Source organism: Pantherophis guttatus, chromosome 3, assembly GCF_059756535.1.
Source record: "Pantherophis guttatus breed Tessera chromosome 3, ASM5975653v1, whole genome shotgun sequence".
Taxonomy (NCBI): Eukaryota; Metazoa; Chordata; class Lepidosauria; order Squamata; family Colubridae; genus Pantherophis; species Pantherophis guttatus.
Window position 1 is genome coordinate 211998256 of NC_142065.1, and position 24397 is coordinate 212022652.

Here is a 24397-nt window from a genome sequence, read left to right on the forward strand (position 1 = left end):
TGCAATATCCTTCCCCTGGAGTAGGGTGGGAATGGAGATTTTGCAGTATCTTTCCCCTGGAGTGGGGAGGGAATGGAGATTTTGCAATATCCTTCCCCTGGAGTGGGGTGGGAATGGAGATTTTGCAGTATCTTTCCCCTGGAGTGGGGAGGGAATGGAGATTTTGCAATATCCTTCCCCTGGAGTGGGGTGGGAATTTATTCATTTATTTATTTTATTGGTTCGATTTATATGCCGCCCTTCTCCGGAGACTCAGGGCGGCTTACAATGCGTTAAGCAATAGCCTTCATACTTTTGTATATACCTGCTTAGTAGGGCTTTTGGCCCCCCCAAGCAGTGTTCTTTTTTTATACAAAGTCAGCTTATTGCCCCCACAATCCGGGTCCTCAATTTACCTACCTCGGAAGGATGGAAGGCTGAGTCAACCTTGAGCCTGGTGAGATTTGAACTCGCAGTAATTGCAGGCAGCTGGCGGCACTTTAACAGCACTTTAGCCGCTGTGCCACCAAGGCTCTTGGATAGTTTGCAGTATCCTTCTCCTGGAGTGGGATGGGAATGGAGATTTTGCAGTATCTTTCTCCTGCCACACCACCAAGCTACGCCCACAGAACCGATAGAAAAAAAAATTGGATTTCACCACTGGGAAAAGCACATCTGTCACCTGTGTCAAACACCCCATGGCTGGGGTGGCCATGCCCATGCCCACCCGAGCCACATCCATCCCTGGCCTCACACACCCCAACTCCCACCCCCAACCCAGCCCTCCGAGGTCAAACAAAACCTTGATGCAGCCCTCAATGAAGTCCAGTTTGATACCCCTGCTGTATAATGTTGTTTGCAGTTTCAATCTTGTTTCCTGCCGATTTTAAATCAATGTGCACAGCAGCTTGTTTTTCCCCTGTATCCTCTTTTTTAAATAAACCCTTGTGGATTGTAATCCTATCAAGAGAAACTTGACTAGGTTCACTCTTGCCAAAGAGCCTTGAATTCTTTTAAAATTAAAACGCTTTTCTCCATTCTGTATTAGTGAGTGTCCGCCTTTAATTATAATTTTTTTCATTCTTTCTTTGGTTGCCTCTAGTTACCAGCCTTCAAGGTCTCCGCTAATCACATTTTTAAAAATCTCATCTGGCATATTTTCCCAGGGAGAGGGAAAACTCTTAAACTCAAAACCTTCATATTGTTTTAATAAGATTTTTTAAAAATATATATATTCCATGTTTCTCTGAAAATAAGACCAGGTCTTATATTAATTTTTGCTTCAAAAGACACATTAGGGCTTATTTTCTACTTAGGTCTTATTTTTTGGGGAAATACGGTACTAGATGCACCCATCTGGCTGACAATTTTGGGGGTAGGGCTTATATTACGAGCATCCTGAAAAATTATACTAGGATTTATTTTCTGGTTGGGTCTTATTTTCAGGGTGCGTATGCATATGTGTGTGTGAATGTATATATATATATACATACATACAGTGGTGGGATTCACATAATTTAACAACCGGTTCTCTGCTCTAATGACCAACTGGGTAGGCGTGGCTCAGTGGTCATGTGACCGTGTGGGCATGGCCAACTCAAGATCACTCATATCAATGGGCGTTTCGCCTTAGCTGTTACAATGTAATAAGGGTTAACCAGAGAGGCAGTTTCTGTAAGCAGGGCAGTAAAGATTAGGCTAGAAACACCACCAGAATGTTTCCTTCCTGCCTTCCTTACAGGATTAGTCCTGTAAAGTGGGAAAAAAAACAACAAAATATGATTTCTTCTAACAACCGGTTCTCCCGAATAGGTGCGAACTGGCTGAATCCCACCACTGCATACATACATACATATATGTTTATATGTGTCTTTCCGAATCTGACTTTCATTCAAATTGGCCCCTTAGTCTGTTAAAACCTTTCCAAAATCAACACTCCTGTCCCTTTTTCCCTGTTTATTTCCAAATTTTAAAAAATGTTTAAGTTTTAATCTTACCTAAAATGCCATTATTCTCTCAATTATGGGGATAAAGAGGCTCAAATGAGAGCTTATTAAGTTTCCATGATTCATGATTCAGTATTCTAACCTCTTATGTACTGGCATTAAACCAACATCACATGACAATTGCTTTCCTGATTTTGATGGGATCTTGGCATAAACCCAGTTTGAACTTAATCTGTATTAAGATACAGAATTCCTACCAAAAGCATTTGGTTGAACTGACATAGTTCAGGCAAGAAACAAGATCAAGGACTCTGGGGACAAACTATGGTTTGTAAAAAAGAGCTGTAAAGAGAAACTAGTGGCACTTGGGTAATGTCTGAACTGATCATGGGATCAGTGTTTGCCTAGTGTCTCATCAACCCTGACACTTCAAACCATGTTGAAAAGCCCTAGAAAGCCTTCCTGAAGGGACAGAAGTCTCCAAAAGAAGAGAATATTTGTAGCTCAAGGTTGAACTGGAGAGTTCTTGGTGCTCTCTGAGCTGGGTTGTTTGTTTGCTGATGTTTCGTAACCCAACTAGATAATATCATCAGTGCTAGGGGGTGGGGTTTGTAGAGAGGAGGAAGAAGAGAGGACATAAAAAAAAATGACTGTGGGGTCCTCGGTGCTCTCTGATCCTTGCAGACATTTCATGGCCCATCTAGGTAACATCACCAGTGCTTAGAAGGGAATGGGTATGTGGAATTATGGAGGAGGAGGAGGAGGAGGAGGAGGAGGAGGAGGAGGAGGAGGAGGAGGAGGAGGAGGAGGAGGAGGACGACTGTGGAATTCTTGGTGCTCTCTGAGCTTGGTTGTTTGCTCGCAGATATTTCATAATCCAACTAGGTAATAGCATCAGCCCAAAAGGGAGTGGTGTTTATGGAATGGAGAAGGAGGAGGACTGTAGGGTCTTCTGTGCTCTCTGACCTTGGTAGTTTTCTTGCAGATGTTTCATGACCCAAATAGGTAACATCATCAGTGCTAGAAGGGAGTGGGGTGAAGAGGAGGAGGAGAAGGAGGACTGTGGGGTCCTTGGTACTCTCTCAGCTTGGTTGGTTTCTTGCAGACATTTCATTACCAAACTAGGTAACATCATCAGTGCTAGGTTCTGCTCCCTGTTTATATCCAGTAGCTTGCCCTGGCTGTGTTGGTAGGGAGGTAATCTCTTAGGTAGTGTCTTGATTACTATATTGTTTTCTGCTTGATTGTTTGTCTGCTTAATTGTCTGTCTCCTTGGTAATTCCTTGATTAGGGTATTGTTTTCTGCTTGATTGTTTGTCTGGTGTTAATCCCTGCTTATTTGCGTGTTCACTGCTGATGAGGATGTATTCTGTTCTTTCTCTTCCCTGCTTAGCTTTTTATTGTCTTTTTTTGAATGATGTGTAAATGTGGCTAATCTCCATGTGTCTATTGATGTGTCATTTGTCTGGGTGCCAAGCTCCCAGAAATTCCCTAGCAAATTTGGATTGAGCTCAGTCAAAGAATTGTGCAGCTCATGTGCAAATGGAGTCAGAGACACTGTAGTTTTATATAAATATGTGTATTTAGATATTTATTTATAAATAAAGTATAGATTAGATTAGATTAGATTAGATTAGATTAGATTAGATTAGATTAGATTAGATTAGATTAATGGATGGATGGATGGATGGATGGATGGATGGATGGATGGATGGACGGATGGGCAGATGAGCGAATGGGCAGATGGACGGGTGGATGGATGGATGGATAGATAGATAAGGATAAATAGATGATGGATATATAGATGGATGGATGGATGGATGGATGGATAGATGGAGAAGAGAAGAGAAGAGAGTAAGGAATAGAATAGAATAGGATAGGATAGGATAGGATAGGATAGAATAGAATAGAATAGAATAGAATAGAATAGAATAGAATAGAATAGAATAGAATAGAATAGAATAGAATAGAATAACAGAGCTGGAAGGGTCCTTGGAGGTCTTCTAGTCCAACCCCCTGCTTAGGCAGGAAACCTACACCACTTCAGACAAATCCAACATCTTCTTAAAAATTTCCAGTGTTGGAGCATTCACAACTTCTGGAGGCAAGTTGTTCCACCGGTTAATCGTTCTCACTGTCAGGAAGTTTCTCCTTAAGTTCTAAGTTGCTTCTCTCCTTCCACCCGTTGCTTCTTGTCCTACCTTCAGGTGCTTTGGAGAATAGCTTGACTCCCTCTTCTTTGTGGCAGCCCCTGAGATATTGGAAGACCGCTCTCATGTCACCCCTGGTCCTTCTTTTCATCAGAGGTCTCCCTGAAGCTCTAATTCGGGATCTCTAAACTGATATCCAGAGTGCATTGCTATACTTTGGAAGATTGGTTTATGAGATTCAAGCCTCCTGTTTTCCACCCAAACTGGGGGGGGGGGGAAATTCCCCAATTTTAGGGATGGGTGGGTGGAAGAAGAATAAAGGACCATTTTCAGATGGGAGATAACTTGAGTTTCCCGTTGTCATGGTTACAGAGTCATCCTGACTCTACCCGTTAAGAAGATGGGATTTCTTGGGCTCCAAAGCTGCCATTATAGCATTTTAACGTCTTCCTCCCAGATTGCAAAGAAATTGGGGAAAGAGAAAGCAAAATGATGCCATTTTTCATCATCTGCTTTGTCATTCTCCATCACACCCTCACAAGAGTTTTCCGTTCACTAACCACGGTAAATATGACCTTTTTTATGACCTTTTATTAAAAATGACCCTGTAGGTGTCCCATACATTTTGTGAATAACAGAATAACAGAGTTGGAAGGTACCTTGGAGGTCCTCTAATCTAAACCCTAGACCATTTCAGACAGATGGCTGTCCAATTTCAGTGACTGAATATATCACTATTATTATCTTTCTATAGTCTAGGACAGAGGGACGCAGTGGCTTAGTGGCTAAGACGCTGAGCTTGTCGATCGAAAGGTCGGCAGTTCAGCGGTTCGAATCCCTAATGCCGCATAACGGGGTGAGCTCCTGTTACTTGTCCCAGCTTCTGCCAACTTAGCAGTTCGAAAGCAGGTAAAAAATGCAAGTAGACAAATAGGAATCCACTTTGGTGGGAAGGTAACAGCGTTCTCTGCACCTTTGGCGTTGAGTCATGCTGGCCACATGACCACGGAGACGTCTTCGGACAGCGCAGGCTCTTCAGCTTTGAAACGGAGATGAGCACCGCCCTCTAGAGTCAGGAACGACTAGCACCTATGTACGAGGGGAATCTTTACCTTTACCTATAGTCTAGGACAAGATTTTCTCAACCTGGAACACTTTAAGATGGATGGACTTCAACACCCAGAATTCCCCAGCCAGCATACTGGTTGGGGAATTGAACTAATAGTTATTCCAAAAGCAGAAGGTGCATCACTCCATTCCTTGGAGTTCTTCAGATCACTCATAGCCAAACAGGAGATCTTGTGGAAGTCTTGGTCTAGATTTAATAAAGTGTGGATGGAGAGAAACAAATTCAGGTTTCAGGACAGCAGGTTGTGATCCTGAAGTCTTCTGATTCTAAGCTTGGGCTTGGGATGGGTTATGACATGTTCTTCAACCTTGAGATCCTCCTAGTAACTGTGGCTTTGTTAATAGGAGCCACTAAGAAAAATCATTCATCCTATCGTCATCTCATCTCCACTTAATACTGGGCTTGCCTCTGAAGACTATTCAGAAGTTACAGCTGGTACCAAATGTCACTGCCAACCTGATTACAGATTAAATTTAATACAGTCATGCCACCAGCTGCCCTAATTGCTAGTTTGTTTCTAGATGCAAGTTAAGATGTTAGGTTTCATTCACGACGTTATAGATCAGAGTGTCAACTTGCAAAGCTTTCAAGTTGCCATGAGCAGGAGGGAGGGAGAACTGAAGTGAATTCCATCCATTCTTCCTGACCGCAATCAGAAGGAGGGTGTTAGGTTTCACAGCCAGCCAAAGTGGTTAATTGGAGAATGTGATTTATGACATGGCCAGGGAGGAGGGGAGAGACAGGGTCAAAGGGGAATGTAAATCTATGCAGGATCAGTCCTAACTGCATCCCAGTATTGCCGGAATGTTGCTCCTAATAAATGACTATATTTCCTTTGAAGTTTGGATCATGGCTCATGAATTAATTAGGGCATCTTTCGGAAACTTGACACAGAGGTCTTCAAACTTGGCAGCTTTAAGACTTATGGACTTCTGGGAGTTGAAGTCCACAAGTCTTAAAGCTACTAAGTTTGAGGACCCCTATTCTAGATGGTTCAGAAATGGGCACCTGAAGACAAGACAAAAAAAGTTATTTTAAATAACTAAATAGAATTGTTAAATTGTCCCGCAGTGAGTTCCCCATGGTGAGTTGGTTGCAGCAAATTGTCCCATTTCCATTGAGGTTGCATTTGGTCCAGTTGTCAAACAGGATGGCCTTGGAGCTCCCCCCATCAAGTAGCTAAAAGATTATAAATAAGCTGAAAGTAATAAAAGGTTCCGCTCCGATACTTTAGAATAAAAGAGTTTCAATTTTGCTCTGAGGAGTAAAAGAAGCGAAATGGGAGAAATATAGCTGAACGGGCAAATGTTTTGCAAAATTGTATTCCGTCTATTCCTTTATTCCACGTTGCTCTCCCAGTCATTCATATATACTTGCTTTTCCCTTGCATGTTTCGGGTGTATTGATTTTTCAATAAAGCTCTAAGTGGTTTTTATAAATCTCCATTTGTTGTCAGTGTTTCAAGATCACTTTCAATCAAAAATCTGTCCGGCAACACATTCCCAACCCCGTAAAGTGTTATAAAAAGAAAAGAAAAGAAAATGGCAATTTTTCTCTCCACCTGAGTCTATTTCATTCTTTCCAATACTCCCTGAATTGGAATTGCAGACATGCCTAGAGTTAATGTAGGGCCAGGAACTTGGTCGCCTGAGAGGGACCTTGGAGTCCTGGTGGACGATCACTTAAAAATGAGCCAGCCGTGTGCAGCAGCAGCCAAAAAAGCTAATACAATCCTGGGTTGTATCAACAGAGGCATAGAATCAAAATCATATGGGATGTGGTGGCTCAGTGGCTAAGACGCTGAGCTTGTCGATCGAAAGGTCGGCAGTTCAGCGGTTCGAATCCCTAGTGCCGCGTAACGGGGTGAGCTCCCGTGACTTGTCCCAGCTTCTGCCAAGCTAGCAGTTCGAAAGCACGTAAAAAATGCAAGTAGAAAAATAGGGACCACCTTTGGTGGGAAGGTAACAACGTTCCGTGAGCCTTTGGCATGTAGCCATGCCGACCACATGACCACAGAGACATTTTCGGACAGCCCTGGCTCTTCGGTTTTGTAACGGAGATGAGCACCGCCCCCTAAAGTCAGGAACGACTAGCACATATGTGCGAGGGGAACTGTGGTGACCCAGGCCCACGTAGGTATTATCAGAAGCAATCAGTTCTAAACAGACAGACTTTATTAGAACAGCTGAGAATTAACTCATTCTCAGCGTAGTCCAAACTAATTCAAAACAAATTCTTCATGACACAATTCTTCAGCCTTATCACCAACCTTGGTCTAATTAGGCAACCTGCCAAAGGCTTTTCTTGGCAAAAGTTCAGAAGCAGGAGACGCCGACAAGAAATAAATGCAACAAGACAAGAAACAAATCTAACAAAGTTGCTTTCCGGCAAAGAGCCCAAGAGCCATTGCTGGTCTTTTAAGCCTTCTGGGAGGGGCCAATCATCTCTTGGCCCTACTCCTGAGTCATCCTTTTTGCTTGAGCTGCTCTTGTCTTCTGGCAGCTCTTCTCATACGTGCACTAGGAACAGGCTCCTCCTGTTCCTCTGCCTCTCTGCTGTCAGCCTCTGGAGGCTCCGGAGTCTGCACATCACTCCCCGATGGCCCTGGTCCCATCTCTGCCTCCGACACAGAGCCCTCATCCGGGCCTTCCCCAGCCTCCAGGACTGGCTCATATTCTTCCTCAGCCTCATCACTGTCCGACTCCGCTGCCAGCTCCGCAAGCTGCTGGCGGACCACAACAAGACCTACCTTTTTTGGTGAGGAAAAAGAAAATAAATCTGCCTGCTTAATTTTCCAATGTTGCAGCAACAGCAAAGCCAACAGCCTGCTTTACTTTCAGTTTCGTTTTTCAGCATAGCTAGGGGGAAAAAAATCTTCTCCAGCACTCTTTGCAAGCAAGCAGCAGAGCCATGAGCAAAACAGCTGAGAGCAAATCAGCTGAGAGTCGGGAAACCGATCTAATCAATGGGCTAATTAGCCTATGCTGAAGCTCTGCGGGCCAATAAAATTACAAAAAAAACACCGAACTGTTTATTAAATTGCTGGCTCGCCGGCCCCTCACCCATCACTATTTATTGGCAATAAATAGTGGTGTGGAGGGGCGGGGCAAGGGGCGGGGCGAGCCAGCAATTTAACAAACGGTTCAGCCGAACCGCGTAGAACTGGCAAAATCCCACCACTGGCTAGGTGGGACATAATAGCAGTCTCTCAATATTTGAGGGGCTGCTAGAAAGAAGAGGGGGTCAACCAGAGGCTGGCTTCACATAATTTAACAACCGGTTCACCCCAGCACTGAAAATGTGAGTGTGCGCAGGTCACAACTACCGGTTCTCCCAAACTGGTCTGAACCGGCTGAAATCCCATCCCTGGGTTCAACCTATTTCCCCAAGCACCTGAAAGCAGGATAAGAAACAATGGATGGAAACTAAATAAGGAGAGAAGCAGCCTGCAATTCAGAATAAATTTCCTGACAGTGAGGACAATTAACCAGTGGAACAGCTTGCCACCAGAAGTTATGGGCGCTCCAACACTGGTGGTTTTTAAGAAGAGACTGGACAGTCACTTGTCTGAAATAGTGTAGGGTCTCGTGCTTGAGCAGAGGGTTGGACTAGAAGACCTCCAAGGTTCCTTCCAGCTCTATTCTAATTGATTGATCGATTGATTGATTGATTGACTGACTGACTTGGTGGAATAAACCAAGAATTGGAAATTGAAGGAGCGTCCTACTTAAATGATTTGATCCTGCTATTCTGCATCTTCTATAAAGAGTCACAGACTCAATTTGTAGCACCTTAGCTAATTAAATACACAGGAAATACTGATTTTTTAAATGTGCAACTACTCTAAAGAGATCAAAACCCAGTGATTTATTTGAACATGGCCCAATTTTGTTATGCCGTATGGAAAATTAGGCAAACTTTAACTGGCCAATGACCACCAACCGCAATATATTATTCTGTCTGTACTATTATTGTTGTTTTTAATGTTTTTTGTCTCTGTGGCTGCTCCGGGACTGTAATAAAAATTGATTGATTAATTGATTGGTCCAAGCGTTATAATGTTTTAATTAAAGTTTGTTTACTTGGCAGCAGTTACTTCTTAAGTTTTTTTATTCGGTTTATTGTGATATAAATATATTGGGAGCCAGTTTGGTGTAGTGGTTAAAATGCTGGCCTGGAAATCAGGAGACTGTGAGTTCTTGTGCCACCTTAGATATGAAAACCAGCTTGGTTCAATCACCAAGAGTTTTAGTTCTGCTTTAGACATGATTTTGAAGTAATGATCAGGAGATGGTGAGTTCTAGTCCCACCTTAGGTGGGAAAGCTGTCTGGGTGTCTTTGGGCCAATCACCAGGAGACAGTGAGTTCTAGTCCCACCTTAGGTGGGAAAGCTGTCTGGGTGTCTTTGGGCCAATCACCAGGAGACAGTGAGTTCTAGTCCCACCTTAGGTGGGAAAGCTGTCTGGGTGTCTTTGGGCCAATCACCAGGAGACAGTGAGTTCTAGTCCCACCTTAGGTGGGAAAGCTGTCTGGGTGTCTTTGGGCCAATCACCAGGAGACAGTGAGTTCTAGTCCCACCTTAGGTGGGAAAGCTGTCTGGGTGTCTTTGGGCCAATCACCAGGAGACAGTGAGTTCTAGTCCCACTTTAGACATAAAAGTTGGTTGGGTGATTTTGGGCCAATCCCCAGTAAATGGTGAGTTCTAGTCCTGTCTTAGGCTTGAAAGTCATCTGGGTGACTATGGACTAGAATCTCCTAAGTCCAGATGGGAGTTTCCACAGAAGCACATGAAGATTAAAAGGACAGACAGGCTGGTCCTGGTGTCCAATCAGCTGGCCATTGTGATAGTAGGCAAGGACCAAAAAGCAGTGATAGATGTAGCCATATCAAGTGACATGAGGAAGAAAGAGGATGGGAAGCTGGAGAAATATCAGGGCCTGAAGGACAAGAGAGGAAGAGGAAAGCCAAGGTCAAAGTAAATCCAGGGGCGATAAGGAGAACTTGAGGATGTGCCTTCTAGGCTGGGAGAGTGGCTCCAACAGAACCCAAGAAGGACATCAGAGCTCTCTGTCAAGAAGAGTTCAATGTTTGAAAGAGCTAAGATGTGTAGAAACATCAAACTACCAGGCCTCTGGTAGAGAACTCCAGACAGACAGAGCGACAGACAGACAGACAGACAGACATGGATGGATGGATGGATGGATAGATGGATGGATGGATGGATGGATTGTAAAATAGATGGGTGGGTGGTGGGAAGGTGGCTGGATGGCTGGATTGTAGACAGACAGATAGACAGATAGACAGACAGCTGGATGGATGGATGGATGGATGGATGGATGGATTGTAGATAGATAGATAGATAGATAGATAGATAGATAGATAGATAGATAGATATAGATAGATTGTAGATAGATAGATACCATAGACAGATGGACAGACGGACGGATGGATGGACAGACAGACGGCTGGCTGGCTGGCTGGATAAATGGATTATAGATAGATAGATAGATAGATAGATAGATAGATAGATAGATAGATAGATTATAGACAGACAGACAGACGGCTGGATGGATGGATGGATTGTAAAATAGATGGATAGGTGGTGGGTGAGTGGATGGATGGATTGTAGATAGATACAGTATGATAGATAGATGATATTGATTGATTGATTGATTGATTGATTGATTGATAGATAGATGATTGATGATAGACAGACAGACGGACGGACAGTTCTGAAGCTGCTTATAGGTGACGGCTACCAGCCAGCCAGCCATCTTCTAGATGAGGGGTCTCCAAACTTAGCAACTTTAAGGCTTGTGGACTTTACCTCCCGGAATTCCCCAGTTAGCCATGTGCATTGGCTGGCGAATTCCGGGAGTTGACGTCCACAAGTCTTCAAGGGGCCACGTTTGGAGACTCCCTGTTCTAGATCAGAGGCTTCAAAGGTTTTTTTTTTCCCCCCCACAAACAGACTTTGCAACTGGCAAAGCCAGAGATTTAATGAGAAAGAGAGTGAGAAATCACCCACACAGAGACAAAAAAAAAAAATGTCTTGTTTTTCCACTGTGGGCTCTTCATACGGGAGCATCCAGATGATCTTCTATTTTGATCATCATCTGAACCGAAACAGCCCCTCCTGCTGGGGAAGATTTGGGAATGCTCGGTCTGCCAAAGGCATATGCTTTGCTTCGTTTTTCTTTTTTCCAAGCTTCAGCTAACATTTATTTTTTGAATTATTCATGACTCACCCAAACCTTCGCTTTGGGCGAGTTCTTGTAAGCGAAGCATTTTTTTTTAACAAATAAAATATTAGAAGTTCCCCCTGTTCTTTCCTTGCGTTGAGAAAGCCAGCTGGGCAAAAATACTAAGAATATGTTAGACTGAAGATCACTGAATTGAAATTATCAGAATAAAGCTGGAAGGGACCTTGGAGGTCTTCTAGTCCAACCTCCTTCTCAAGCAGAGACCCGATACCATTTCAAGCAAGTGACTGGCCAATCTCTTCTTAAAAGCCTCCAGTGATGGAGCTCCCACAACTTCTGGTGGCAAGCTGTTCCACTGGTTAATTGTCCTCACTGTTAGGAAGTTTCTCCTTAATTCCAGGTTGCTTCTCTCCGTGATTGGTTTCCATCCATTGCTTCTTGTCCTGCCTTCTGGTGCTTTGGAGAATAATTTCACCTCCCTCCTCTTTGTGGCAGCCCCTCGAGTACTTAATTCTGCTATCTTGCCCCCCCCCCCCACAGTCCTTCTTTTCTCTAGACTAGACATACCCAAATTCTCCATCCGTTTTTCATGCGTTTCTGTCTTCAGGCCTTTATAATTGTCTTTAAATTGCTCTTCTTTGCATTTTTTCCAAAGTGAGAGAGAAGAGAAAGAGAGAAGAAAGAGGAAGAGATAGGAGAGAGGAAAGGGACAGGGAAGGGAGGGGAAAGGGAGGGGAAAGGGGAAGGAAAGGAGAAGAGAGGAGAGGAGAGAAAGAGGCAGTGGTGGGATTCAGCCGGTTCGCACCACTTCGGGAGAACCGGGTGTCAACTTTCTGAGCAGTTTGGCAAATTGGTTGTTGGAAGAAATCATTAGGGCAGAGAACCAGTTGTTAAATTACTTGAATCCCATCACTGGAAAGAGGGAAAGGAAAGAGAAGGGAAGGGAAGGGAAGGGAAGGGAAGGGAAGGGAAGGGAAGGGAAGGGAGAGGAGAGAAAGAGGGAAATGAAATGAAATGAAAGGAAAGGAAAGGAAAGGAAAGGAAAGGAAAGGAAAGGAGAGGAGAGGAGAGGAGAGGAGAGGAGAGGAGAGGAGAGGAGGGGAGAGGAGAGAAAGAGAGAGAGAGAGAGAGAGAGAGAGAGAGAGAGAGAGAGAGAGAGAAAGAGAAAGGAAAGGAAAGGAAAGGAAAGGAAAGGACAGGACAGGACAGGACAGGAAAGGAAAGGAAAGGAAAGGAAAGGAAAGAGAGGAGAGAGGAGAGAGGAGAGAGGAGAGAGGGAAGAGGAGAGAGGGAAGAGGGAAGAGGGAAGAGGGGAAGGGAAAGGACAGCAGTGAAATAGAAGACCATCTCCAATAACCAAATAGCATGAAAACAGCTTTGTTTGGCTAGACCAGCATTTCTCAACCTCAGTGACTTTTAAGATCTGTGGACTTCTTTGACTCCCCAAATCCCTTCCCCCCCTCCCCATGTTAGCTGCGAATTCTGGGAGTTGAAGTCCACACACCTTAACGTTGCTGAGGTTGTGAGAGCCTTTCCCTAGATCAAGAACCATGCATGGTGAGCTTCTAGAACAGTGATGGCTTCACGCAGGCGCTCTCTCATCACTGCCACGACCAAGAAGAGGAGCTGCCCAGGGGGCTTGTGCGCATCGGCTAAGGTACTTCCGGTTTCCAGTATGCGCATGTGCGCCAGCCAGCAAATCTTCCAGTTACCGCCGCACATGCGCACACGCCAATCGGCTGGCCGGTGCACACATGCTCACGCCGGGAAACGGAAGACCAGCTCTTCCAGTTTCCTGCACTGCCAGACGCACAAAGGCCAGCTGATCGTCGTGGGTGCATGCACGCCAGAAACCGGAAGAGGAACAGGTGACGTCATGCGTGCCAGGCAACATGGCTCAGCGTGCCATTTCGGGCACATGTGCCATTGGTGGCACATGTGCCATTGGTTCGCCATCACGGTTCTAGAGCAGGGGTGGGTTCTAAATTTTTTTACTACCGGTTCTGTGGGCGTGGCTTATTTTGTGGGTGTGGCTTGGAGGTCATGTGACTAGGTGGGCGTGGCTAGCTGGTCAGAGTCATTTCTGAAAGGTCCTCGCACTTACGATCAGTCCTCGCACTTACGACCCGACTCATTTGTTTGCTTTTAACACTGATCAGCTGTAGGGCGGCCCTTTGAAGCCCCGCGGCACGAGTTTAAACAGTTTTTTTCCCTCTAGTCATCAGCTGGGACTCAGGAGGCAGCAATAGATTGGGGGTGGGAACAAATAAAAGGTAAGGATAATTTGGGGAGGGGTGGGAGGGCGGGGGGGAGAACCGGTTCGGTGACGTCATATCGTCACCGCTACTGGCTCGGCCAAACCGGATCGAACTGGGAGGAACCCACCACTATTCTAGAGAGATGGCCTCTCTGACACACTTGCGGGGGCTGTTTGCAAATCCCGAGAAAGCCGCTGGAATTGTGCTCAGAGGGAGCCTCTCTGGCCCGAGAAACACAAACGGCTAGTGGGTTGTGCTCGGCATGAGAAGGCACACAGTGTGTAGGTCAGCAATAAAAAATTTCCACCCTGGGAAAATTCAGTTGAGGTTATGGGGGAATAGAAAGAGGTCAATTTGCAGCCCTTGGAGACACCTAGTGGCCGAATCCGGCCACTGCTAATCGATGCGTAATCATAACCCATAACGTGTTGACTTAGGAAAGGATTTGATTTGTCTGCTCTGCTGATTGAAATAGGCTTCCTTTAAATCCTGCTTTTCTTGAGCAGATCTACAAGAGCCTTTGGGCTGGAGATTGTCTCTTTTATCCTCTCGGCCCATCACAATAGAGTCTCTTGCATTTGGTAGGGATATCAAACTGATGAACAGATAGCTTCAAGCTCCAGAACGATCACTCTTTCACCATGAATAGAAGAGAGCTGGAAGGGACCTCGGTGGTCTTCTAGTCCAGCCCCCTGTTCAAGCAGGAGACCTTATACCAGAGGTCTTCAAACGTGGCAGTTTTAAGACTTGTGGACTTCAACTCCCAGAATTCTCCAGCCAGCAACAGTTTGAAGACCTCTGCCCTACACCATTTCAGACAAAGGGTTGTCCAATCCCTTCTTAAAAACCTCCAGTGTTGGAGCACCCACAACTTCTGGTTGCAAGCAGTTCCACTGGTTAATTGTCCTCACTGCTAGGAAGTTTCTCCTCAATTCCAGGTTGCTTCTCTCCTTGATGAGTTTCCATCCATTGTTTCTTGTCCTTCCTTCAGGTGCTTTGGAGAATAGTTTGACACCCCCCCTTTCTTTGGGGCAGCCTCTCAAATACTGGAATACTGCTCTCATGTCTCCCCTAGTCCTTCTTTTCTCCAGACTGGCCATACCCAATTTCTGTAGCCGTTCTTCATATGTTTTAGTCTCCTGGTCTTTAATCATCTTACTTGCTCTCCTTTGCACTTTTTCCAAACTTTTTCCAAAGAAGGATGCACCCCCAAAAGTACATCCTTCCAATTATAAAGAACTGTGGTGGTGCAGTGGTTAGAATAGTTAGAATGCTGTATTGCAGGCTAACGCTGCAAGAGCCTTGGTAGTACAGTGGTCTAAGGCACCCTGTTATTAACACAGCTGCCTGCAATTACTGCAGGTTCGAATCTTACCAGGCTCAAGGTTGACTCAGCCTTCCATCCTTTCTAAGGTAGGTAAATTGAGGACCCAGTTTGTGGGGGCAATAAGCTGACTTTGTATAAATATACAAAAGGATGAAGGCTATTGCTTAACGCACTGTAAGCCGCCCTGAGTCTCCGGAGAAGGGCGGCATATAAATCAAATTAAAAAAACAAAACAAAAACAAACACTGCCCACTGTCAGGAGTTCGATCCTGACCAAGTCAGGGTTGACTCAGCCTTCTGCGACGATGGTCGTAAATCGAAAACTAACTGTATTAGACCAACTTTTTCCAACCTGGTGCTTCCAAAGGTGTGTTGGAGATCAGTTCCCTGAAAGCATCAGTGGGATAGGGAAGGATGGTCACGACAGTAAGGCTGGGGAATTCTGTGAGTGACAGCCCTCACTTCTTAAAAGTGTCGTGGCTGACTCGCTACATGCTCCACTCTCAACAGAAACGGGGATGGGGATGGGGTGGTCAGGTTTCAAATGTAGGGGAAGCTTGGGAATGCAAGAGAGCCAACTCGCCCAACGACGTCCTGGTAAGCTGTTTCACTGTCCTCATTTTATTTACTTATTTATTTATTTATTGGTTCGATTTATATGCCGCCCTTCTCCAGAGACTCAGGGTGGCTTACAATGCGTTAAGCAATAGCCTTCATACTTTTTGTATATACCTGCATAGTAGGGCTTTTTTAGCCCCCCCTAAGCGGTGTTCTTTTTTATACAAAGTCAGCTTATTGCCCCCACAATCCGGGTTCTCATTTTACCTACCTCGGAAGGATGGAAGGCTGAGTCAACCTTGAGCCTGGTGAGATTAAGTGCTACTTAACAAAACTTTAGTCCGCTGCATCACCAAGGCTCCTTTGTTATCCCAAAGCTGCTTTTTCAGGAGGCAACTGGACTTCCTTGTTTTTTTTTTTCTTTAAAGACATTTCGCTTCTCATCCAAGAAGCTTCTCCAGCTCTGACAGGATAACGGGGAATGGAAGGATCTGACTATCCTGTCAGAGCTGAAGAGGCTTCTTGGATGAGAAGGGAAACGTCTTCAAAGAAAAGAACAAGGAAGTTCAGTTGCCTCCTGAAAAAAGCACCTTTGGGACCATCGTGACATGAATGACTGAGAATCTCTACAGACTGTTCTAATTGTTAGGGATTTTCTCTTTAATTCCAGGTTGCTTCTCTCCTTGATTAGTTTCCACCCGTTGCTTCTTGTCCTGCCTTCAGGTGCTTTGGAGAATAGCTTGACTCTCTCTTCTTTCTGGCACCCCCTCAAATATTGGAAGACTGCTATCATGTCTCCCCTGGTCCTTCTTTTCATTAAACTAGACATACCCAGTTCCTGCAAACATTCTTCCTATATTTTATTCTTTAGGCCTTTAATCCTCCTAGTTGCTCTTCTCTGCACTTTTTCCAGAGTCTCAACCTCTTGTTTGTACTGTGGGGACTAAAACTAGATACACCAAAGGTGCTTTCTCAGCTCTAACAGGATACTGGGGAATGGAAGGATTGATACTCCTTGCAGGCAGCTGGTCATTTGCATCCTTTTTAGAGAGTTGTTGAGGCCACTTGGAGGTTTCTCTGTGTCCTCAGGGTCACCTTAGTAAGTGAATGAAAGAATCAATCCTTCCATTCCCCACTATTCTGTCAGAGCTGAAGAAGCTTCTTGAATGAGAAGCGAAATGTCTTCAAAAGAAAAAACAAGAAAGTCCAGTTGCCTCCTGAAAAAGCACCTTTGGGACAACTATGACCTGGAGGATGGAGAATCTCTACAGTCTTAAAACTAGATGCACTCTTCCAAGTGTGGTTTGATATTTGTTTGTTGTTGTTGTTCTTTCTCCTGTCTCTTTTAGCTTCTTCTGAGGGTCTCCAGAATATCTTCCTCCTTCCCTCTCTCTCTCTCTCTATTTTGCAGTAATCCTCCTCTCTGTCCACCCACCCACCTTCCCCTTCAAACCTGCCAAAAGAAGGACTTAAGTAGCCATAAACATGTTTTTGGGCAATCTGTTTCTGGCTCACCTCCAACTGCAGCATCAAAGCACCACAGCATGTGGGCAAGAGAAGGTTTTAGTCATTGTCCACATGGTGGGTTGAAATGCGAAGCTCCACATTTGCCAGCTCAAAATAGCAAGTTAAAGGCAGAGGCATGTTGTTTTTGCTAACCGCGCCGTTGCTAAGAAACCATGATTGCAGGAATGGGAGCCCACAAATGAAGCGACAGTTGCCAACCATGATTAGCTGAGTTGAGGGGCTTAGAGCAAACATTATTTGGGTGATGGAGAGGGGTCCTTTCTGTGGTGGTTGTGCCTATGTTAGATTTCAGAGAAGGACCTTCCAACCTTCTAATGAGCTTTTGCAGGCCTCAAGGGACAGGTTGAGATGGAAAGAAATAAAGCTAGTCTGGATCCTTCAGAAAGTGGAAGAGTTAAATTCTGGGGTATTAGCTTCCCAGAACTGATAGTAGTAACTGAAGGTTAGTAATCTCAGTTTGTAAAACCTTGGAACTGTCACTACTTGAGACAGAAGTCAGACAGGGGACATGAGTCCCCATCTCATCCCAACCCATCTCAACCCATCTTAACTCAACCCATCCCGACCCAACTCAACCCATCTTAACCTAACTCAACCCATCCCAACCCAACTCATCTTAACCCACCTCAACCCATCTCAACCTATGTTAATTTAACTCAACCCATCCCAACCCACCTCAACCCATCTTAATTTAACTCAACCCATCCTGACCCAACTCAACCCACCTTAACCCATCTTAATTTAACTCATCCCATTCCAATCCAATGCAATCCAACCCATCCTAACCCAACTCAACCATCTCAACCCATCCCAAGCTTTCCCAACTTATTTCAACCCATCTCAATTTATCCTAATCCAATTCAACCCAACTCAACCCATCTCAGCCCAGCCCAGCCCAGGCCAACCCAACCCAACCCAACCAATCTAATTGGAATATTCTGCAAGTTAAAACCACTGTTTTCAATCCTACTGTATTATCCAAGGATGAGAGTTTTAAAGCTGTGAAATGAATGTGATAATTCTTGAGTTCAACTGATACTGAAGCATCCAGAAAATTAGTCATACTTGATCAATATGAAAAGTTTAATGCAACTCTGTATGGTTTGACTGGAGTGCCATTAACCATTTCAACACAAAGCACTGCTTCCAAACATGGTTTGCCAAAAAGGTTGGCATGTTTTCAGTGACATTGTGCTCAGGTTGTCAAGGAAAATTATGGTGGGCAGCCTAATTTTACTGCAAGAGAGTAGACATTCTTGATTCATCCAGGGGATGAATAAGCAATACGTCCTCCAGTCCTTTGAAGCTGGATCTGCTGCTTGGGTTGGTAGGAGCTGAAGCCCCAAATGCCTGGGAGATAATATGCTGCTCCTCAAGAAACTGTTGAGGCAGAGAAGAAAATAAACTTTTCTTGTTAAGGTGAATATAACTTTAAAAGGACACTATAGAAGAAAAGACCTTCTGGGCCCAAGGCTTGCTTGATTGCTTCCTCCCTCTCTCCCAATCATGCATCTTGTACTTCCCTCCTTCTTTCCAATAATACTACCTTTTCCTTCCTTCTTTCCTCCCTCCCTCCTTCCAATCATACATCTCCTTCCTCCCTTCCTTCCTCCCTCCCTCCCTCCCTCCCTTCCAATCATAAATCTCCTCCCTCCCTCCCTCCCTCTCTCCAATCATACATCTCCTTCCTTCCTTCCTCCCTCCCTCCCTCCCTCCCTCCCTCAAATCATACATCTCCTCCCTCCCTGCCTCCATTCCTTCCTTCCTTCCTTCCTTCCTTCCTTCCTTCCTTCCTTCCTTCCTTCCTTCCTTCCTTCCTCCCTCTTTCCAATCATACATCTCCTCCCTCCCTCTCCATTCCTTCCTTCCTCCCTCCTTCCAATCATACCCCTCCCTCCATCCCTCCCTCCTTCCCTCCATTCCTTCCTTCCTTCCTCCCTCCCTCCCTCCCTCCTTCCAATCATACATCTCATCTCATCCCTCCCTCCATTCCTTCCTTCCTCTCTCCCTCCCTTCCTGGAACCTATGAATGTTCCCCATAAGGATCTTTTGGCATTTAGCAAGAAAATAAGACAGTTGAATCCTAGGCCAATGTCTCCTCCGAGAGTTGCAGATCAGAGCAGAAGTCCTAGAGAGGAAAGACACAATCTCCCTTTTTACCAAAAGGATCTTTTCGGCTGTCTTTATCCAAACCTGGTGTGGGAATCCAGCGGGCGGAAACATTTTGTATCTCCGTTCAGCTGCTGAGCCGAGAGCGGAGTGAATTTATCGCCAGCCACGCTGGAAATCCAGGTGTTTTGCTGAGATCTTTTTTTCATTTTATGCGCTGGTGTCGTTAAGCCTCTTTTTCTAAAAAAACAAAAAAAAAACCACCCCATACATTTGCACACTCCGGCAGGATCCAGCTGGAGGGGAGAGTAAAGCTGCTTCCAGTCCTTGCAGTAAAACCTTCCAGATGGGGCTCCGTTTAAAGGAAATCGATCCTGGGGTCTAACAGGCGAAACCCAGCATCCTATTAGCAAAGATGTTTAGTTAAAGTTTGTTGGCTACTCCGACGCGCGTAGCAGGGTGAGAAAACGACAGGAAGCAAACGGAGAATGCATGCCCAGCCTTTCTGTCTGGCTTTGGATGCTGGAGTCAGCATTGTGGAGTCAGCGGTTGACAGGTTTATGGGTCCATTTATGGAACGGGGGCAGTTTGCCATGGCAAAGGATGATATTCTGCAGGAAAAAAAAAACACTTGTTTATTCTGCTCAACCCTAACATTGTTGTTGTTAGTTGCGAAGTCGTGTCCAGCCCATCACAACCCCATGGACCACATTCCTCCAGGCCTTCCTGTCCTCTACCATCCTCTGGAGTCCGTTTAAGCTCACGCCGACTGCTTCAGTGACTCCATCCAGCCACCTCGTTCTCTGCCATCCCCTTCTTCTTTTGTCCTCCATCCTTCCCAGCAGTAGGCTCTTCTCCAGTGAGAAGAACCCTAACATTAGCCACGTATATAAAAAACGAGCGACCTCCACTCACTTCTAGCACTGATGATGTTACCTAGATTGGTAATGAACCGTCAGAAAATTTCTCCCTATTTCTAGGTTGAATAAACCATTTTTGACAGATGGCAGTCCAGTCTCTTCTTGAAAGCTTCCAGGGATGAAGCTCCCACAACTTCTGAAGGCAACTTCTGTTCCATGGGTTGATTGCTCTCACTGTCAGAAAATTCCTCCTTATTTCCAGGTTGAATCTCTCCTTGGTCAGTTTCCATCCATTGTTCCTTGTCTGGCCTTCAAGTGCTTTGGAAACCAGGTTGACCCCCTCCTCTCTGTGGCAGCCCCTCAAATATTGGAAGACGGCTTTCATGTCTCCCCTGGTCCTTCTCTTCACTAGACCAGCCATGTCCAGTTTCTGCAACTATTCACTGTATATTTTAGCCTCCAGTCCCCTAATCCTCTTGGTTGCTCTTCTCTGCACTTTTTCTAGAGTCTCAACATCTTTTTTATAGTGTGGTGATCAAAACTGGATGCAATGTTTTAGGTGTGGGTCTTACTAAGGCTTTATAGAGTGGTATTAGTATCTCTTTTGTGAATCCATGCTTCTTGATTCTAGTCAACTCAAGCTCACTTTAGACTCTCCTGCAGGTCTTTTAACATTAAGGATGGTATATCTGTGTTCCAGGTTGTGTGTAACGCACATCTCATTGTGGGTGGTATGATATACAGGGCAGCGTGGGTGGTACCGAAGAGAGATTGTCCCACCGTTCTGCTTATCGCAGCTTTTCATCTACAGGCAAGGTCAGATGTGCATCTGTGGTGGTATTTAGAGAAAGAGTATTTGTGGAGGTAGACTTGGCTTTGTAGGGCCTTGCTCGAAAAATACCTTCAAAAGGAAGAAGATGTCAGAAGAAGACGTTGTCTCATAAGCCCTTAGCAGAGAGGGCAGGGGAGTGTATTAAGCAGGTTTGACCTCAGGCTATCCATAATGCTCTAGTATCTATGCAGATAGTCCTCGATTTACAACCACAATTATGCCCCAAATGGATGTTGCTAAGTGAAACATTTGTTAAGTTAAGTTTTGCCCCATTTCACGGCTTTTCTTACCATAGTTGTTAAGTGAATCACTGCACTGGATAAATGAGTAACGCAATTGTGAAGCGAAACCCGGCTCCCTCCCCCTTGACTTTGCTTGTCAGAAGGTCGCAAAACGGGATCACGCGGACACTGCAACCATCATAAATGTGAATCAGTTGTCAGGCATCCGAATGTAGATCACTTGACCAACCATGGGGATGCTGCAACAGTCATAAGTGTTAAAAAACGGTCACAAGTCACGTTTTTCGATGCCGTGGTCCCTTTGAACGGTCACTAAATGGACTGTTGTAAGTCGAGACCCAACCTAGAAATAAGGATAAATTTCTTGACAATGAGAACAATGAATCAATGGAAGAGTTTGCTTCCTGGAGTTGGGGTTTTCAAAAATAGACTGGACAACCTTTTGACCAGCATGGCATAAGGCAGAGGTCTTCAAACTTGGCAGCTTTAAGACTTGTGGACTTCAACTCCCAGAATTCTCCAGCCAGCTATGCTCCAGCTATTCTCCAGGCTATGCTGGCTGGAGAATTCTGGGAATTGAAGTCCACAAGTCTTAAAGCTGCCAAGTTTGAAGACCTCTGGTATAAGGTCTATTGTCTTGGGCAGGGAGTTAGATTAGAAGACCTCCAAGGTCCCTTCTAGCCTAGTAGACAACAGGGCCTTTTCTGTGGGGGCTCCTACCCTCTGGAATCAGTTGCCCCCTGAGATAAGGAGAATCCATGACCTCAATGCCTTCCGTCGTGCCCTTAAAACCCATCTTTTCCAGCAAGCTGGGCTGGCTTAAGAAGAAATTTTTAAATTCTTTTAATCAGTTTGTGACTTCTTAACTTTCGGGCCAAATTTATATATATTTTTAACTGTTTTTAATATTTGTATTCTATGTTCTTATCTTGGCTGTACACCGCCCTGAGTCCTTAGGGAGAAGGGCGGTATATAAATTGGAAATTAAATTAAATTAAATTAAATTAAAATCCCACAACTTGCATCCTTCCCATGCATAAGATTGCAAATTCTTAGCATCTGGAAGGCTACCTCTTCTTTAGGTAAAAATGAGTTCCAAAACATTCATCAAAGATGATGAGGGGACTGGAGGCTAAAACATATGAAGAACGGTTGCAGGAATTGGGTGTGTCTAGTTTAATGAAAAGAAGGACTAGGGGTGACATCATAGTAGTGTTCCAATATCTCAGGGGCTGCCCCAAAGAAGAGGGAGTCAAGCTATCCTTCAAAGCACCTGAAGGCAGGATAAGAAGCAATGGATGGAAATTAATCAAGGAGAGAAGCAACTTAGAACTAAGGAGAAATTTCCTGACAGTTAGAACAATTAATCAGCGGAATAACTTTCCTCCAGAAGTTGTGAATTCTCCAACACTGGAAGTTTTTAAGAAGCGATTGGATAACCAATTTTCTGAAAGAGTATAAGGTCTCCTGCTTGAGCAGGGGGTTGGACTAGAAGACCTCCAAGGTCCCTTCCAACTCTATTATTCTGTTATTCTGAATAGCAGCTGCCCTACAGAGCTGCCAGCAAGCCATTGTATGACTTCCAAGTTTCCTTTAATTTATCCTAGTCTTTTTCCTCCCTAGAAATGTAAGGCAGCTGATCTCTATGTCTAAGAGTTGGACTAGAAGACCTCTGAGGTCCCTCCCAACCCCCTGATTCTATGTTCCAGTGGTACCTTTGAGATGTTCTTACAAGGCAGATCTGGATCTCATTGCCTTTCACCATTCTGCATTCTGAAATTCATGAAACCCATGTCCCAAAGGTGCTTTTTCAGGAGGCAACTGGAGTTACTTGTTTTTTCTTTGAAGACGTTTCGCTTCTCATCCAAGAAGCTTCTTCAGCTCTGACTGGATGGTGGGAAATGGAAGGATTGATATTCCTTGCAAACAGCTGGTCATTTGCATCCTTTTTAGAGAGACATTGAGGCCACTTGGAGGTTTATCTGTGTCCTCAGGGTCACATGAGTGGTGAAAATGGGTGTGGAACAGTTCCAAGAAGGCTCCAAACCCATTTGCACTATTCAGGTGATCCTGAGTACACAGATAAACCTCCAAGTGGCCTCAGCGACTGTTTAAAAAGGATGCAAATGACCAGCTGTCTGCAAGGAATATAAATCCTTCCATTCCCCACCATCCAGCCAGAGTTGAAGAAGCTTCTTGGATGAGAAGTGAAATTTCTTCAAAGAAAAACCAGAAAGTCCAGTTTCCTCTTGAAAAAAAGCACCTTTGGGACAACCATGACCTGGATGACCGAGAATCTCCATAGACATGAAACCCATGGCTTCTCTTCTTCTCTTCTGCAGGTTGCTTGTCCGAGCCATAAGGAGGAGACTTCAATCCAGATGTGAGAAGGCTGGATTAATCCACCGCTGAACTGGGGGCCAGTTCTCTCTCTCTCTTTCTCCTGTTATGTCCAAGATCTGCGCTTTGCCTGGCAATTGCTTTGAGTTCCAAAGGACCAGGGGACTAGGATGAGGAGGAGCAATAGATATTCCTTGAACCTGCTTTGGTTGTTGCCACCGTTCTTGGCGTGGACCGTGGTGGCCCTTGACTTGGGACCATCGCCCTGCACCACTTTGGTCCAGGGCAAGTTTTTTGGATACTTCTCCTCTTTTGCCGTCTTCCCGTTGAACGCTTCCCATTGCAATTGGATTATCCAGAACCCCGATCCTCGGAGATACACCTTGTACATGAAGGTTTTGAAGCCCTTGGGTCTCTGCGACCGCCAGCAGATACGCACCTACCAATTCGACTCCTTCTTGGAGTCGACGCGGACGTACCTGGGCATGGAGAGCTTCGACGACGTGCTGAACCTTTGCGACAGCTCTACCCACTACGCCTTCCTCCAGTCCAACAAGCAGTTCCTCCAGATGAAGCAGACTCTTTCCAAAGTGGACAGTGGGTGGGTCAGGTGGAAACCAGCCAAGACTCAGGAAAGGGACTTCTCAGTAGAATATCTCGTGGTGGGCAACAGAAGTCCCAGCAAGGCCGCTTGCCAGATGTTGTGCAAATGGCTGGATACTTGCTTGGCCACCAGCAGCAGCTCGCATCCTTGTGGCATTATGCAGACACCATGTTCTTGTTTCAATGGAGAGGTATTGGACCAACCCAGCGAGATCTTTGGCTTAACCAAAAAGCAGGACAATTGCTTCAAGGATGGGATTTACCTGGAGAATTGCATGAGTTCTACCAAGGACACCAGCCGGCTGGACTTCTTGGGTAAGTAAGTGGTGGATGC

At 45.0% G+C, this 24397-nt stretch overlaps 1 protein-coding gene across 8 annotated transcripts in view; it reads left to right on the forward strand.

Moving 5' to 3' along the window:
* Positions 1–24397, forward strand: part of ADGRB1 (adhesion G protein-coupled receptor B1) — a 387137-nt gene that overhangs the window by 84285 nt on the left and 278455 nt on the right. For all 8 annotated transcript variants that reach the window (XM_087890962.1, XM_087890963.1, XM_087890966.1 and 5 more), the window contains exon 2: positions 23463–24378. In XM_087890962.1, coding sequence (XP_087747088.1) covers positions 23631–24378 — 748 coding nt within the window. In that variant the 5' untranslated portion in view covers positions 23463–23630. The remainder of the gene's footprint in view (positions 1–23462; positions 24379–24397) is intronic.